Here is an 18,666-nt window from a genome sequence, read left to right as displayed (position 1 = left end):
TGTCCCTGAAGTGTCCCACAAGCAGTTTAAGATTAAGATGATCATAAAATCCATTTTACAAACCCTCTTAAGCTTAAGAGGTGTTTCCCAAAAGCGCTGTAAATTAAGACGCTCTTAGAAATGATTGTAGATTACCAAGCGTCTCCTACCGGCTGGCTCAGGCATGGAAGGATTACTGAACCGGCCCATGGGGCCAGAGCCTTTTACAAGTTTGAAATGACTTTTAACATTTCTGGTTAGAAGTTAATCAAAGGACTACAAAGAGACACAAAAACCACTACAAAGAGATGCAAAACCACCACAAAGAGACACAGAATGACTACAAAGAGACATGAAACAACCGCATCTCCTCTGACTGAAATACAACCCTCTGTTCTATGTTCTGTTTTTAGTTTCTGTCATCTTTCTTATAGAGTGCATATCTTTATCATTGGTCTAATACAGAAGTAATGACAGAATATTGCAACTGCAGGTCAAATAAATTGTGAAATGTATTGTGTTTGTTTGTTCCCTGTACAATGACACGCAGAGGCGTTTTCAGATCTGATGTCCGTCTCAGCAGGACGCCCTCATTTGTCTTTGCCACCGAAAAACTCTCACAGATCACTGATGAAAATTAGGTTTTGACAGTAAATATGTTTTATGGTGTGACAACACTATGGTTAGGGTTTGGTTTGGTTTGGTTTGGAGTAAGATCAGAATTTGGTTTTAAATAAGAAACATTGTGGTCTGAGGATCTTTGATTGATCGTTATTAGGAAATGGGGCGCTCAGCTGCAAGGCAAATTTGGTGTAGTGGCCACAGATGGTATTACAGGTCACATGACACCCACTGGTCCAAAAAGACTCCGGAGGAATTTATATATTTCTCATGCTCCAAAGTGACCATCTGTACAACCACAGTTTGAGCCATTAGGTCCAGTCTTGTTTCCAGGCCAGGGCAAGATAAGTTTAATGTAATATCTCTATTCTTAATGTTTATGTGTTGTTCTGTTAGGAGTTTTTGTTTTAAGATAGATTTGAATAGTTGGAGACTCTTAGGGTCCACTCAGTGGGAGATGTTGCTACCGATCGAGACGTTCCTCTGCCCTGCATTAACAGAAATGGTTCTGATCCACCCATGGTTTAGAGTAGTCCTTATTGATTGCAGTGCATTTAAATACTGAGTTTGAATAGTGTGGAGTGTTACTCTTCAGTGGTGGTTTGCCTTATTCACCTGCAGTGCTGTGTAGCTGGGTTGTAAGGTGTCTGTTAAGGGTTGTCCCCTCATATCCACTAAAAGGGAAACCTTAATGCAACAGTTAGCGTAAAGCTCCACTGGGGGAGGTGGGATGATTTTAACGTTACATTTGCTGGTCAGTGATTTTAATTCCGTGTGTATGTTGGTCATTTTTCACCCTCACCCTTGAAACAATTACAGACACTTGTACCTTCTGTTTTTTTTTTTTTTTTTCTGTGAACTCGATGTTCCTGCTGTAATTAAAATCCCCATCCGGAGCGGTGAGTTCAGTTACCGGGGAGCATGGTGAACATTTTATTCCCCACCTCTCCCTGTAACGTTAATCCCTCTTCCGAATAGGGTTTTTGCCCTTTTTCTTTTTTTTTTTTTTTTTGCCAACTTTGAGTCAGCACTTACGTGTTTGTCACTTTCCTGGACAGTGCTGTCCAAAATCTGGATTTCTCCATGGAGCTTGACTGACCTTTCCCAGAGCTCTGACCTCCAACCCAAACAGCACCTTTGGGATGAACTGGAACACAGACCGCAAGTCACCTCTCATCCGTGCTGCACCTCATTGATGCTCCTGAGTCTGAATGGGAACAAATCCCCTGAGCGTCTCATGGTTTTTGGTTCAGCAGTCAGATACGGGCGCGATGCAGGTGTCCGTGCTTTGGGACATGCACTTTACTGTTGTGTCTGTATTTGAACACTTGCGTCTCCGTTCAATAAATCTTATGTCTTTTCAGTTCAGGATGCAGCAAAATCAGAAGTCAAAGAGACACCACCATTAGAAGGACGGAAACGGGTTTATTGAGCAGAAGTGACAGTTTTTGACCTTAATAACGTCCAATGATCCAGTAATATAAATTAAATCCAGTCAGTCAGGAAGTCAGTCATTCAGCGGGCAAATCTATTGATTCATAAAATCCGCAGCCTACATATTCTCTCTCTGTCATACGCACACTTGCAAACTCTCACTCTCTCTCCCTCTCTCCCTGTCTCTCCTTTTCTCTCTCTCTCTCTCTCTCTACCTCTCTCTCTCTCTCTCTCTCTCTCACACACACAGGCAGACTCCTCCTCTCTCCTCCACTCAGTCGGTCCTGCGACTCCTTGCCGGGACGGTATAACAGTAGCCTACAGAGCGGTGATCGGTGGTGGATGGGGAAGTGCGGTAGCCGCAAGAGCAGCAGCAGCAGCAGCAGTCGGGCGCACCGACCGAAGCATGCTCCAGCGCAGCCATGACTTGCTCGGCGTCAGATAGCGAGAAGATCGTGATCAACTGCGGCGGGATCCGACACGAGACCTACCGGAGCACTCTGAAGACGTTGCCGGGGACGCGCTTGTCTTGGCTGACCGAGCCCGACGCCTACAGCAACTTCGACTACGACCCCAAGTCCGACGAGTTCTTTTTCGACCGCCACCCGGCCACCTTCGCCTTCATCCTCAACTACTACCGCACCGGTAAGCTCCACTGCCCCAACGATGTGTGTGGGCCGCTCTTCGAGGAAGAACTCGCCTTCTGGGGCATCGATGAGACGGACGTGGAGGCGTGCTGCTGGATGAACTACCGGCAGCATCGCGACGCCGAGGAAGCCCTGGACAGCTTCGAGACCCCCGAGCCGGACGCACCAGAGGATGATCCGGCGCTCACCGGCGGGGCGGACGGCGACCTGAAGCGGCTGTGCATGCAGGAGGACGGCCGCAGGGCGACGTGGTGGGAGGTGTGGCAGCCCAGGATGTGGGCGCTGTTCGAGGACCCTTACTCCTCCAAATACGCTCGGGTGAGTGGCCCAGACAGCTGTCTGGTCTCTTTTATTCTGCATTCTCTATCTTCAAATCTCTCTGTCTGTCTTTCATTGGTTTTTCTCTTTTCTTTCCCGGATATTTCTCTGCCAGCTCATCCACGTTTGGCGCTGTTTTGGCCCGCTGCGCATTGTTGCGCGTAAAGTTATTTCTTATTCCATAAGCTGCTCTGGAGGAGCGGAGGGTTGCCAAGTTCACTGCAGTGTTTTTTTTTTTTTTTTTTGCTAAAAGAATACAGAAACATTTAAAAATGCATCGCTCAGCACTTTGCTCCTTTTCCCCTTTAATCTCTCCCGTTGATATCGCTGCGTGAAGATTTGGCCACTACTGATGCTCGTTCGTCAGTGTGCACCAGTCCATCCATACGTGTGTGTGTGTGTGTGTGTGTGTGCCCCAAAATTATTTCTCCAACAAAACTGTTTTATCATCACCCGGATTTTGGATCCAGTTCTCTACCTTCTCTCTTGCCCGACACCCCACAGATGAAACAGAAATAAAATCCTGTAAGCAGCAGCCTCACGCTGTATCCAATAGGTTGCTGGGGTTTTTTGTATGTGTGTGTGTGTGTGGAGGTGTGTTTGTGTGGAGGCACCTGCATGTATTTATGTTTGTGAGTGTGTGCCTTGTGATGGCATCTATCAGAACTGGTTGGAATTAGTTTGTCTCTGTGTGTGTGTGTGTGTGTGTGTGTGTGTGTGTGTGTTAGAGACAGAGAGGGAGAGCTTGTAGCAGTATCTTATCTTGTTGGCAACCTGAGGACAAGTTTTATTGTGTTGAGAATCCAGTGAAGCTAAAACACTAAAGAGCCCAGGTCTTGCACAGGAGGTCAAGGGACAGAGACAGATCAGTGAGCGATCACTCTCAGGATACTACGAGGTCGAGGACCTTTCTCCGCCAGCTCCTCCCTGACAGTAAGGAGCCGAAAGATGACGGAGGGCCTTACCAGTTTGAACCTCTGGTGCGGTCCGAGCCTCCTGGACCTGGCTGGCTGCAGAGTCTGTTAGTGATAAAGCCTTTTTTTCACTTCTCATTGTAGTCCCCGTAGAAAAGAGCAGATCAGCCTACTTGTTATACTTGGCATGGAAGCTGCTACCATAGTTGGGTGGGAGGGTTCAATGAATGGAACATGCATACATACATACATACAGTGAAAGGAAAAAAAAAAGGTTCCTTCTAATGTTCGCTTTCTAAAATACTGCAGAGGTTGTGGTGAACTGTTCGCTCTCTGGGTATTTACCGTATGTTCATCTGTACTGCTTTACAGCACAAACATTTTTGTGTTGATGGGATTAATCGCTGCTGCTGCTGCTTGAAGAGTTAACGGCATCGGGGAAATAGAGAATTTCTCGCGTTCTTAAATTTTAGTTTCCTCCTGATATCTCCAGTTCAACATGTGAAATCATTCTTCCCTCTCCTCTCCCGGCGTGGTCGGTCCTCCACCTCTCACCTGTGTCTCCCTTTGCCTTCCCCTCTGCTTAATTGTCTCTAAAAAAAAAAAAAAAAAAAAAACACAAAGCACAAATGAATGCCCATGCAAACCTGTAGATACACACTGTGCCCTCGTGCAGGTTCACCTGTCTGCTGCGCATAGAGGCAGAATTCCAGCGAGTATCCGCAGAGGCCTGAATTTGTAACCGAGCACACACAAACAGCCTTGCATCCATTTAGTAGTAAATCCGGCCCTTTAGCTGCTCCTGGCACCGACCCCACGCCTCGTCTACGCTGACAGCACAGTGAATACAGCCGGTTAAGGAGCAGCAGGAGTCCTCTGTCAGTGTCATACGTGAAAAGGTTTTGGCTGCATTGTGACAGCGCTCACAGCCCAGAACAAAATCAGTATGTCTGCATGCATCATTCAGAGGAAAACAGGCTGCCAAAAAAAAACAAACAAAAAAAACAATGACACTGGGGTTACAGTAACTCAGAAAGTGTGACTGGGAATTATGGGTACGCAGAGAGATACCTGAACGTCCACGTAGAAATAATATCATAGGTAAAACTATAGATTTTTGAGGTTGTTAGAGGAGCCGACAGGCGAACAAACCAAATCCTAACAACACAATCGTGTGAGTCAAGAGAGATGATGGTTGATACAAAGCACGCACAAGTGTAAAAAAAAAACACTTAGTGTGGAGATGTAGCCCAGTGTCCCTACAGATTCTGCACCATACAATTTATGTCCAGGGGCCAAGGTGAAGTGAGCAGGAAGTAGTTTGCCCTTTATTTTAGCAAGGTGGGACGTAAGGGTGTCAATTGGTGTGTAGCATGTCGGACTTCCAATTGCAACAGAACCACAGTTTTTGTTTTTTTTTCGTGCTGTGACAGACCTGCAGTTTGGAGCTGTCGTTTGGGTATTGTAGAAAAGCTGATACACTGAGATACCGTGTCCAGATGTTGAATATTTTGTTGATCTGTTACTAAAATGAGTCTTTCTGTCTCTTGCCTTCCCATCATAAGCACTAGTTTTATTTCCCGGTTAGAATCCCAAACCCTTATTAATAAAGAAAAGTGTGGAGGAAAGAGGAACGTGTCCCTCTGAGAACGTCCATTCTCTTACAGCTGAAGTGAAGAACCACAGCTGGCAGCTTTGCAGATGTTCTTCGCTAAGCTAAGGATGAGGACGGATGTTGATCCTGGTGCAGATTTTTCATGCATAAAACTGGACGGGTCAGAAAAGGAAATGGCAGCCAAACAAGCGATCGAAGAAGCAAAGGGGTGACCAAAAATAAATAAATAAATAAATAAATAAATAGTGTCCGGGTGGGGGGGGTGGGGGTGGCATCAGTGTGACAGCTGAGGTGACTTTGAAAATGTTGCAGTCAATAGTTTCGGTGCCAACGCAGTGACATAAAGAGAAAGGTTGGAAGGGGCGGCCGGTGCAGCAGCAGCAGCAGCAGCAGCAGCAGCTCTCATGTAGGCCGAGGTCAGGTGGGCAGGCTTCGGTTTTAACTCGGGTGCAGGGACGTCCCTGCTGGGTGCTCCTTGGATTCATGCACCAAGCATATGTGTAGTGTCTTTGCTTAGGTAGCAGCTTTCCCTCGTGTCGTCTCCTCCTCTGCTCTATAGCCCGTACCGTTCCTTTGCTCTTCGTCATCACCACTGACAGCTCGTGCTGCTTTATTACCACGATTTCAGAGCTGAGTGCTGGATTGCTTATTATCGCTGTTCAGCCCCCCCCCCCCTCAACTCTCAGCTTGTGCTATAGCGTAACACTGCAGTCCCCGTAGTAGCTGACTGCGCTCTAGTCTGCTGCAGAGAAGGAGGGATACAGAGACAGAGAGAGAGAGAGAGAGAGGGAGGGGGGGGGGGGGAGCAGGATGGGAGGCGCTTTTTTTGGTTAGGGGGGAGTTAGTAGCATTGGGGACTTGCATTAAGAATATGAAGCGGTAGAAGAAGAAGGAGAAAAGGATGAAAGGATGGGGGGGGGGGTCCACTTTTCGCACCCCCTCTTTTTTTTTTTGGGTTGTTGTTTCTGCTGAGCTCTGCAGGCTCACACACTCGTATCCGTTTATCGATCGGGTCGTACGTCTCAGCTCGCCTCATTCAGGCGGACGTCTCAGCTGAATGGTGCTCCTTTGTAAGCAAAACTGTCCCACACACACACACACACGCACACACACGCACGCACACATCCCTCCTTGCTTTCTCCCTCTCCGTCTCCCTCCTTCCCTTCACGCAGCAGGGGGTGAGGGGGGAGGGGGGTGTAATGGCAATTCCCAGTCCCTCAAGGAGAGAAACAAATACCAACACAATGGCACACACACACACATACACACTTAGACTCTACGCTAACTAACACACATTCACACATTCACACATCAGTCCACTGTGGGCACTGTTACAGTCATTTTGACCTGGTTTTGAGAGGCTTGGTTGCACGTTGGACTTATTCGGATTCATCTTTATTATTATACTGTGATGTAGTTTAACTTGTAATTTTTTTTATATTTATTAAAATGTAAGATAACATTAGACTCATGCGGAAGCTGCAGAAAGCTACCAGTTACACAGACAGTTAAACAGAGGTGGATATGCAGAAGGTACAACTGTTTACTTAAAGCAGAACTAATGAATTTTTTTTTTTTTTTTTTGGAAACAGTTCAAACTGTTAGCTAAAATTTATTCATAAACAGGTGACATAGGTAAATGATAAACAGCTGAAGCGTTATATGAAACATTCCAGGTATTGTGAGTTCTTTTTAGTTTTTTATTTTCATTTTGTCTGTCTTCATGTGAAACAGTGCAGGTAACGTCTGTAGCGCCGATCGGTTTGAACTGTGTTTCTTGTATTTTACAAATACATTTTATTATTGTTATAAAACTAAGTAAGAAATGGTTGAAACCATAAGCTAAGAGTAATTAACAAGCACTTTGCATAGTTAACTAAAAGTCATGGATGAACAGTTTAAATACTCGCAGTATACAGCTAAACTCCACCCCAGCCACGTGCTCCAGGACCTGGTTGATCCCAGTCTTGGACAAACCTGTGGACAAATGTTCTGCTTCTTCACAGATGATGCTTTTCAGCTGCTCTTTGCTGGAGGGGATTTTGTTTTTCTACCTTCCACTTTAAAACAGTCCAAAGTTCTTCTGTTGGATTCAAGTCAGGGGACGTACCAGACGTACTCGTCCAGATCATAGTTATATCTTTGTTTTTTTTCGTCTTTTAAAAGCTCTTGTGTGATTTCCTGCAGTGTGTGTGTGTGTGGGATCGTTGCCATGTTGGGAAATTCTTCTCCTGCCAAGCTTCTCGAGACTGGGACTCATCCGTGTTTGGACAAACAAACTTGCAGCCCTATGCCGTCTCTGTGTGGTCACTGCACGTTCTGTTATTGGTAGTATGGCTCTTCCTTTTCCTTCCCGCCATGTTGCATTAGACACAACTCAGGACAAAAAAGCTGAGGGAGCTGTGTTGTTCACAGGCTGTTCGCCGTCACTGGAAATCACAGGTGTGATCACATTTGTGGCAGTGATCAGAGGTGTCCTCTCTTTTGTTGCACTGAGGTTGTATTCTGGGGTTTTATATTTTCAGTGTCGTCAATCTAACCTGTTTTTTTTTTTTTTTTTTTTTTAAATTATACATAAGATCAAATACCCTGCACTTCAACTTAAAAATAACACATTTATTTTAAGATGACACAGTTCTGAGTCGTTTCACATTTTCGTGACATTGCACAGGGCTGCAGCTAAAAGTAATGAATAAAATAGGTGGCAATAGAAATGTTGAACTATTCCTTTAAGAGCGAAGGTGAGACAGGTGGTCAGTGGGTGGAAACTGGCCCCCATTTATTAACCGATTCACCCAAAAGCACTGACTTCGCCAGTGTTATTTATAGAGCGGGGACGCTGCTTCCAACCTTTGGTACGGAGTCACTGCGGGGTCTCAGTGCTTCTGCAGTAAAACAATGACAACCGGATCATAACAGTTAATCACACACATCCACACATACACACACACACATTAGCTGTGTTCAGCATCTCTCCTCCTATCTTTTTTCTCAGTGTCTTGCTTCCTGGTTTTAAAAAAAATCTCTCTCTCTCTCTCTCTCTCTCTCTCTCTCTCCCCCTCCCTCCCTGGTGGTTTTGTTGCGCTATAGGCGTTATATCCACCAGGGTCCCCCTTCCCCCTCTGTGGATAATGCTGCGACAGAGATTTCTTTCTCTATGTGTTGCCCATTGCAGGAGAGAGAGAGAGAGAGAGAGAGAGAAGGGTGAGTGTAAGAGGAGAGGGTACAGAGAGAGAAAGAGGGAGACCGTACTATATTCGATGACGTGTCAAGAAATAAAGCATTTAACCTCTGAGTGATCTCCACTGTCCTCTCTCCTCGCATGGGGTCAATAACAGTCAACGGCACACACACACACACACACACATACACACACACATATGCACACAGTGGATAAATGATGAGACACACACACACACACTGCAAAAGCAGCTAATTGAGCACAGAAAATAGCATGTGCAGTAAGCCCCGAGCCTTGATATATACACTACGCTCACACATGCTGCAGATTACTGCAGAATGATCTGCTGTGACGTGCTGTGCAGTGTGTGTGTGTGTGTGTGTGTGTGTGTGTGTGTGTGTGTGTGTGTGTGTGTGTGTGTGTTTGTGTGTGTGTGTGTGTGTCAGAGAGAGGGAACTGAGAAATGCAGCTGATCTCCTTCTACCATACTGGCTGCATTTGAACACTCTTACCTCCTCACTGTTTTAGAGCCTCTGTGTGTGTGTGTGTGTGTGTGTGTGTCTGTGTGTGTGTGTGTGTGTGTGTGTGTGTGTGTCTGTGTGTGTGTGTGTGTGTGTGTGTGTGTGTTGCTGGTAATGTAGGAGCATCAGTCAGTGTAACAGTGTGGTTCATTGATGTGTTTTCAATAGATTTTGGACAACAATGAAGCTCTGTGGTGCAGAAGACTAACATACACACACACACACACACACACACTGAGGTTGGAAGTCACATTCATTGCTTCTTTCACTCTGGGATTCATTCACTGTGAGAGAGAGATATAGATTATTACCAGACTTAAACTTCAGATCTCAGAGGAACCTTGGACTCCATCTCCATGCTCCAGTCTGTGTGATGAACTGCAAGAAGTCATTTCTCACCAATGCAAGAAAAGATGGCTGATGTGGACATATTGAGACGAATTAGTGCTTGAGGTCAAACCATCAACCGTTTCACCAGAACTAATTCATGGACGATTCAGCCAAACCCCTGGAAAATATGAAATGACAACGTTTTTAAATGTCCAATGCAAGTGTTTTTCAAATTCTTTCTTTCTACAGTATCACACTCCACAGCTACCTTATGCTTAATGTCAGGGACAGATTGTGGTTAAATGAGGAAATTCATTGGAATTTGGAAGCGATTGCTCCATCTGCATTTGTTTGATTTCTGTCTTTGTTTCCAAGTCCTCAGCCACAGTTTCTGACCTTTGAGTTTACTAATGTTGAGTTTGTAGATTGTTGGTTTCGCTTATCAAGCTTCTGCACAGGTTCTGGAACAAAAGAGAGTTTTGTAATCCTGAAAATCAGACAGTTAAGATTAAATATGAAAAAAAAAAAGGAATCATGCAAGGAAAAGTTTCAAGTGAATGATGTTTTACATGCTAGAGTTGAGGTGTGGTTAGGATTAGGCAACTAAAACACTTGGTAAAAGTTTTTTTTTTTTTTTAACTTTGGCTTCACACATGACCTCCAGACCTTTACTATCTGCTTTGGTATGTAAATGACACACTACTTCCGGCAGATGTGTCCCAAATGAGCTTAACTTCTGGCTGCATTTAGCCAGTATATTTCTTAGAGCAATACAGAGAGACAAGAACACATACTGACACAAAGTCTCCTTTGCAACAAGCTCAAATATCTAAACAATTCTCAATTCATTTACTGAAATTTCGACAATTAATACTATGTGGTTAAGATCAGAGAATGATCATAGTGATGGTTAAAAGAAGGAGTCAGGGTCTGCAGTCAAAGGCTGACTCTGGGTACACCTAGCTCTTCCATTGGTGTTTGTGTTGGCTGCATGATGGCAGAAAAGAGCCACAGTCTTTATTACAAGAGGCTGCATGATCAGGGAAAGGTAACCACAGGTTGTTTCTGGATGAGGTCGGTTCGTTTCCTTCATCTTCATCTCTCTTTCAAGACCAAAACAAGACTGAAGAAAAGTTGTTATGGATGCCACAGCTGTTATTTGTGCTAAGCAATATCCTCATGGCTCGTATCACAGCTAATAACACCATATGCTCCGCTTAAGGTTCCTGTTTAGCAACGAACAGCAACTTGCAACGACGCAAAGACGACGTCCTTCACACACACACACACACACACGGACACAGACATGTTCACACGCTTTCATTTGTCACAGCTGAGCAGTGGCTTACTGCTCTCCAACAAAATGGACCTGCCACTAACAGCAGCCCCAAGTGTGAGCCCTGCAGCATCCAGACTGGAGTTGGTGCAATGAAACCTTGCTGTATCTTAAACACAAAGGTGGGGGAATCACAGTTCCAAAGGGTTAGTTAGTTCGTGTTAGGGTCAGGGTTAGAGCAGAATTGACTAAGCAGAATAAATAGTGTGGTCCATTTAGGTCCATTCCTAAAAATAAAAAAAAAGATCAGCAATAATGACTTTAACTTTGCATCCAAATGAACTATGCTAGCAGTGTGGCTCGTAACTCTTGATACTTTGGTTTATGGTCTAAATATCTGCCAAACTAACAACACGTCCATCATCCTCAGCTATACTTTGTGTTTAGTTCTAATTACAAATGTTATCATGCTAAATTACAGTATATGATAGTAGATGTTAAATGTTATTCCTTGCTTCAAATCAGCATGTTAGCATGCTGGTGTTGGTGAGTGAGTGAAGAGAGAGTCGTCTGTGTGGTGCTGCTTGGTCCCCGTTTAGGTGTTGGAGGATCCTGGGTGCATGGAGAGCGCTCACGGTGCATGAATCCTGTCAGTGTGCTGATCCACCTGATCCACTGAGCTGTCCGCTGCTGAGAGCGCTGATGTGGTGGTGTAGGTTTCAGCCAACAGAGCTGTCCTATGAAAAATGAAATGCTTTACATGTGCTGTTTGTTCCCCTGTGGTGCTCTCCAGTGCTGAAGTGGCTAATGTGGGTCACTGGCACTAAGTAGTGACACTGAAATAGAAGCATAGCTGGAGGTGAAGAAGTGCTGAATCAACCTCAGAATGCAATTTTAATTTGGAGTGCTTTCTTTTTTTTTCTTTTTTTTGTTGCTGGAGATTGTTTGTTGGCACTTTCAGATAGCGGCGCTGAAATACCGTACAGACGGCAGTTTCACTTTAGGCTTGAAAGTCTTTTGGAAATGAAATCAGTTTGTTGAGAGAAGCAGGATGAAATGCTTTGGCAGTGTCATCATCCTACCTGACTGACTCGAAGTCACACCACTGGGATGAGATGGAGCTTGCCTTGTCCAAAGCTGGATTACCCCAATCCCTCAGGATCCCCAGAGCACAGGCCCCAGTTTCACTGTGTGGCACTTAGTTTGTAATAATATGCACCGTAAATGAATGCTGCCGGTCTCTCTCGTCTGCAGTCCGAATGAATACTGTTCCAAAATCCGCACTGTCTGGTGGCGATGGAAGCGTAGACTGCTCCTTCTCTGGGGAGATAATGTTTTTGAGAGCGTATTGGATTAGAATTGCTTTCTTCACCTTTTAAGTGTAAGTGAGTTTACATGAAAATGCGATTAATAGAAAGGTCAGATCTTGGCTATAAAATCATTTACGGGTTAATCGGGTTCATTAAATTGCACTGAGCTGCTTTAACCAAATACAGCTAAAGTGCATCGTTTGTGACGATCTGTGAGCAGCTTGGAATGAGAGAGCCGTGTGGTAAACCTCTGCTTTTCAAGCCAGGCTGAACTTCAACCACAGCTGGAACAGCTGAAACTGTGTCATCCCAAGTTTTATACACATACACACAAAGCTGTGCTTATATATATCGACTCACACACACACACACATATATATGAACACACATAACACAAGCTGCGGTCGGCGTGACTTTATTTATTCATGACAAACATGACATTTGAAGAGCCTTCTCGGGGGGAAGGTATTGACCCGAGGAAACCTTTCACAGCCGTTTGACCAAACCAACAGTATCGCTTTAACACTCTCTACAAAGCCTCCGGCCACACACGCCACATAAGAAGAATTACAAGCCATAGAGAGGACACTTCACACTCCAATCCACAGTCATTCGCTGGGTGGCATTTAAAAAAAAAAAGAGATACAGACACTTTGTAATGATGGATGGATTGACACAGTTGGCATTGACTTCTGGAAAGACACAGGAAACTTCTGTGACGACGGTATCATTTTTTATGTATCGATACAAATAGAATCATTCAAATATTCTTATGTGCTGTGAGAAGCTGAATTTAATTGGTGTAATCTAAGGATTTTCCAAACAATTCCTCTTGGGGTGGGCTGGGGGCAGTTAGTGCCACAGCCTGGGAGCAGACATAAAGATACAGCTTTTAGACTGGCTACATTGAGCATACAGCCTTGAATGCACCAAACAGAGGCACACTCACACATTCTCTCTGAATCATCTTCCTCAAGTAGCCAAAAACCCATCAGAGGTTCCCTCTCTCATTCCTTCTCTACTCCTTCTCCCCCCTCTAAATGTAGGCTTCTTTCACTCCATCATTTTCATACACACAAACACACACACACACACACACACACACTCACCGCATCCCTCCAGTGGGGGTAGAGGTGTTGCCTCTGAAGCACGCTTACGGAGACGAGCCCCTGGTGCAGTCTCACACACACACATACACCTTGGCTCTTTCCATGAGGAGGAACACCCTGCGGCAGTGTTCACGGTGGCACTCTGAGGGGGGGGGCTGCTGTAGCAAACAGCAGGCGTACAGGAGGTGTCAGGGCCTTAGGGTTTTCAGAGCCACTTCAAAGAAAACTGTTTTGCTTTTTAGGGAATTTATATAATGAATTTCATTGCAAGAAAAGGTTTTCGTTTTCATCCCTTCAAAAGAAAAAAAAAAAAATTCTGTTGAGTAAAAGAAAAAAAAAATGACAGAGCAAAATTAAACCAAAGTGCAGTCAAAGCACTGTTAGACTTAAAGCTGAGATAGTCAATATTTTTTTACTTTAACATTGATTGATTGATTAATTTGAGTGTGGTCGCCTCTAGCGACAAAATCCACAGAATTATCACCAACTCACCTCCCCATGAGATCTGCTGACCTTTGTTTAGCATCTTTTAGCTCGTTGTTTTGGTCTAATATTTGTTTTGCAGCTTATCTATTTTTGTTGGTGTTGTTTTTGGCAACTTCAGTCAGTTCGCCATTTTGGTCCAGACTGAAATATTTTAAACGGTTTGATAAATTGCTGTTACAGGTTTGTACAAACATTCCTTGTCCCCAGAGGATGAATCCTTTTGATCACCCTGTTCACATTTCCATCTATTTCATTTGGTTTATGACCAAATACCTCCATAACTAATGACATTCCCATTAGCCTCAGCTGTACTTAGCGTTTAGTGCTATTTGCAAATGTTAGCGTGCTACACAGCCTCACAGAGATGCTAGCATGGTTGCAAGTCAAAGCACAAGCAGACAAAAACATGAGACTGACTACAGAACATAGACGTCCTCCTCTGTCCTCTCTGGTTATGTAATGGGGACTATTGAAGCCTGGAGGGAAATCCACTGGCACTTGATCAATTTGGTCCCAGAGATATATTGAGTGGTTGGGTGGTAATCTTTACACCAAGAATGTTACCTTTGTACACAGAGTTCCTGGTTGTTAGTAAGATTACTCTGCAGTGGGACTGAATTCCATTCAAAATGGGCACAAATGGTTTCTTGGCTGGGTGCTGTCCCTTTCTGGGGTCTTGTTGTCAGTACATCTGCATGATGTTGATTTGTATGGATTAAACAAATGAAGCATAACGTGTTAATCAGTGAACTTTGGAGGTGCTGGTAGGTGGATTTAGCTACTGTTGACAGAGTCAGGCTAGCTGTCCCCCGATCTTCATGCTACGCTAACCTACTGCTGCCTAAGGCTACAGATTGAACGTAGCCTTACCTACGAGTGGTATCAGTCTTCTCATCTTATTTGTGTGTTACCTTATAAGCATATTCTCCACAAACTATTCCTTTATTTATTTGTATAACAATATATGCCTAACAACCAAAACCAAGAAAGATCAAGAAGGACTTTTGTGTTGGTTCCTTGATCATTTGCTCATTAAATAAAAATGGATAATTTCTCCTTTGGAAAAAAAAAAAAAGAAAAAGAGGAAGACATAAAGCTGTGTGTGTGTGTGTGTGTGTGTGTGTGTGTGTGTGTGTGTGTGTGTGTGAAGAAAGCGGGGCGAGAGAGAACGAAAGAACATCTATTTTAGTCCATTTTACCTCCTGTCTTTTACCATTACTGCCGAGTCTGCTGTTTTTCTCCTGCGCTCCTGGACACGGACGCACACACACACACACACGCCATAAACCTCTTCGTCAGTCTCCATGCTCTGCATTGATAACATGATGATTTCCGTAAAGCCCTCCTGTATATTTGCTGTGTTCAAGTCTCTCACGGTACACTCTCAATTGACTGGCTGTGTATGTGTGTGTGTGTGTACGTATCTGTACACTGTGGGATGAGATGCGAGTGAATAAAAGGAGAATCTCAGAGTGACAACAGCGCACCATTTAGAGAGAGACAGAGGAGAGGAGGCTGGAGGATGAGTAGGTAAACGTGAGGAGACAGAGATGAGAGAGGGAGGTGAAGGGATGATTTATATGTGAGAAATGAAGGAGGAGGGATAAGCATCGGCTGGGAATCCTGTAAGGGAAAGGAGATGAAGGAATCTATCCCCCCTTTTTATGTCTGTTTTTCCTCTGCTTCCATTTTCACAGTCAACGTTCCCCATGTTTATTCCTCTCTCACTTTCTCTCCTGATATCCGGCGATGGTCCATTTTGCCCTTCCTAAATCCATCTGCTTTAATGTTTCCACTTCAGTACTATGCTGAGAAATCTCTGTAGGTGTGTGTATAAATGTGTGTGTGTTTTACATTTTATCTTGGAAAGGAGGCCTTTAAAACTTTGAAAAGTTTGAAACTGATGCAAACAAATGTGTTAAAACATTACAGAGAGTCTACAGCCATGCTGGCTGTTCAGTGAGGCTGTACTTGGCTAAATGCTAACATCAACATTCTTTGCAGACAGTGCTAACGTGCTGATGTTTAGGAACCAATGTTTCAACATGTCCACCATCTTACTTAAGCGTGCTAACGTTTGCTAATTAGCACTAATTAGCAAGATGGAAGATGGTGGAAGATGTATATAGATACTTTACTTGAGTAATCAAATCACATAATGATAATGAAAAATGACAATACCTTCAACAGTTCTTTGTTTGGTGGTTTTTGTGGTTTTCATGCTCCTGAACACAGCCTTGGTCTGATCCTGGTGAGGACAGTTTTGAAATGAAACACTGACTGTGAGGCTAAAGTGCTGACTTTCAGATGTAAGGGTGTTTTGAGGGTGTTCATATCCATACTGTGTGAACCCCACAGGACTTGTTGCCCTTTTATTTAGGACATTGCAGAAGGACAATCATCCTAAATGTACCGACGAGGAGCCAAACATCATAATGTTCAAGTCGGTCACCTTACCTCAGTCCAGCTGAGTATCCGTTTGACTCCCAAAGACCAGACTGATGAACCCCATGGCGGCTCGCCTCTTAGCTCTGGTTTAATCTAAATGTCTTTAGCCCACTAGATGTTTGAAAATGCTTACATAACCTTTGTCTTCTTTTGGTCAGGATCCTTTTTTTTTTTTTTTTTTCTTTTTTGTTGGGCTTCTTGTAGGGGTTGAGATTGGTTGATCTGTGTAAAATTCCCAAAGTTGTGACTGAAACAAAGGTATTTCTGGTATTTCTGATGAGAGGAGAGGAGAAACGAGGAGAGGACGCAGCAAAAGCGAGGAATGTTTTTGCAAGGACAAACGTGAACAGCACTGCAGAGATCAGGGAGAAAAGAAGAATTAAGCAGAAAAAATGCACCGCCGTCTGTTTGTCTGCCTCACCTCAGCGAGCTGTGATGGGTGGTTCTTTTTCTTTCTTTCTTTCTTTCTTTCCTTCCTTCTCTCGTCCCTCTGCACAATATCATAATCCATTATCCTGCTCTCATTCTTGTCGTCCCTAAGGTCTTGTGCTGTTCTTAAATTACTCAAGGGACCTATAGCTGTGCACGAAGAGACACACACACACACACACACACATAGATTCAGAAACGAAGGTACATATCTCCTTCTAACACCATACCCTATTTTTGAGAGAATGAAAAATTTTAAGAAAATTAAAAGAGAAAGAAAGAAGAAAAATTTAAAATGAATTTTAGGGGAAAAAAAAGGATTAAAAAGTTAAATGAAAAATTGGGGGAAAAATGAAAGAAAGAAAGGATGCGTGAAGAAAGGAAAGGAGGAAAGAAGCACGCAGCCAGATCAAGTCAAAGACAGGAAGCCAGCTAGTTAATGTACCTCCAGGCATTTCTTTACATCAGTGCGCGCTGCAGTTGTAAAGTACTGCGTCAGAAAGGCTGTGCACTAAGTGTACCAGAAAAATTGTTGAACAGAGAAAGCCATGGGATTCACTTCCTCTTCTCTCACTAATGCAAATCACCTGTGTCCCACGCAAAAAAAACAAAAAACAAAAAAGAAAACCTCGGAGCAATTTAGCGTTTTGATGCTGTGGCAGACAACTGGCATCTTCCTCCATTTGTAGAGAATCCTTCCTGACCGTGGGGCTAAAATAAAACCACTGCTCTTCCTTCCATTATTTACTTTCTGTGTGTATTTCTGTCTCATGTGAGTTCGTTTTTGCGTGTGCATTCCAAAAAAGGGACGGACATCTTTCATTATGGTCACTGAACATCTACCAAATATCTGAGCGGATCAGTCTTCATTTGTTTGTTCACACATTATTCCTGGCCTTCAGTCCATAGCCACAGGGAGCGACATATTCTGTAAGATTTGTCCTCTGGGGACAGTGAATATCTGTGTCAGTTTTCAATGGATCCATCCAGTAGTTAAGATAATTCAGTCAGGACCGAAGTGGCGGACTGAACAACTGGCGTTATCGTCGTGGCTAAGATAAAGTCTACAGTCCACAGGAAAGACAGAGGTACAGTGCGGGGGAGACCTTGAACATAGATGGAGTGACGGAGACAAGGGGAAGATGTGAGCGCACAAGCATATTCCCTGATGTGTCGTGGTGGAGCTGATGAAATACACAAGTAATTGTCATATTGCAGGTGCTGTGCGGGAAGAAAACCTTTGAGCTCTGAGAGAGTCACCTTGTTCAAGTGTCCTGATGGAATGAAAGAAAGTGAGCGAAATGAAAAAAAAAAAACAGAACGAAACCATACATGTGCTAGAGCATGATGGAAACAGAGATGGCTTCTCTTTAGTCTGTATTCTATTACAATGATTTGATACACAGATGCACCTGATTTGTGATTGGAAATGACCAAAGGATGATGCTTTTTGAGATGTGGTTGCAGTTTTGCTTGTTCACCCAGAGGAATTCCTGTAGTTAACACTGCGTTTTTCATTTCTGTACTAATGTTTCTAAATCTCTGAATGGGTGAAAAAAAAAAAAAATTGGCTTCAATTATATTCAATGAAATGATATTAAATGAAACAAAGTCTGACACGTATGATAATTTCTCTGATAAGACGCATTTATTACCGGGGGGTGTGGTTGACCACTGAAACCTTTAAAACCATTTCTAAAGATGTGATTGTTCCCAGGAGAACAGTGGCCTCCACCGAAACCATCAGGACTCTGTTTGGCCAAGCTAATCAACCCCATTTCAGCAGCACTCCATCAATCAGGCCTTTATGGTAGAGCAGCTGAATGGAAGCTACTTTGAGTAAAAGACACATGACAGCATCATGATATAGGGAGACTGGTTAGAATTAAGGGAAGCATGAATGCATCCAAATACAAAGAGGTCACTGAAGAAAACCTGGAGTTCACACAACCTGAGTCTGGGGTGATGGTTCAGCACAACAGTGACCCAAAGCATACATCCGATGAAACACTGGAGTGGCTTTGGGACAAGTTTCTGGTGGTTCTTCA

At 43.8% G+C, this 18,666-nt stretch overlaps 1 protein-coding gene across 2 annotated transcripts in view; it reads left to right on the top strand.

The window, feature by feature from the left end:
• The first annotated feature begins 2,441 nt into the window (after nucleotides 1–2,441).
• LOC121198579 (potassium voltage-gated channel subfamily C member 1-like) overlaps nucleotides 2,442–18,666 on the top strand; it is a 52,784-nt gene continuing 36,559 nt past the window's right edge. The window contains exon 1 of one of the 2 annotated variants that reach the window (XM_041062828.1): nucleotides 2,442–2,999. In XM_041062828.1, coding sequence (XP_040918762.1) covers nucleotides 2,457–2,999 — 543 coding nt within the window. In that variant the 5' untranslated portion in view covers nucleotides 2,442–2,456. The remainder of the gene's footprint in view (nucleotides 3,000–18,666) is intronic. The other variant, XM_041062827.1, reaches the window with a different exon arrangement.

This window comes from Toxotes jaculatrix, chromosome 18, assembly GCF_017976425.1.
Source record: "Toxotes jaculatrix isolate fToxJac2 chromosome 18, fToxJac2.pri, whole genome shotgun sequence".
Classification (NCBI taxonomy): Eukaryota; Metazoa; Chordata; class Actinopteri; family Toxotidae; genus Toxotes; species Toxotes jaculatrix.
Note: the sequence above shows the minus strand (reverse complement) of the source record. Positions and strands in the feature narration are given on the sequence as shown.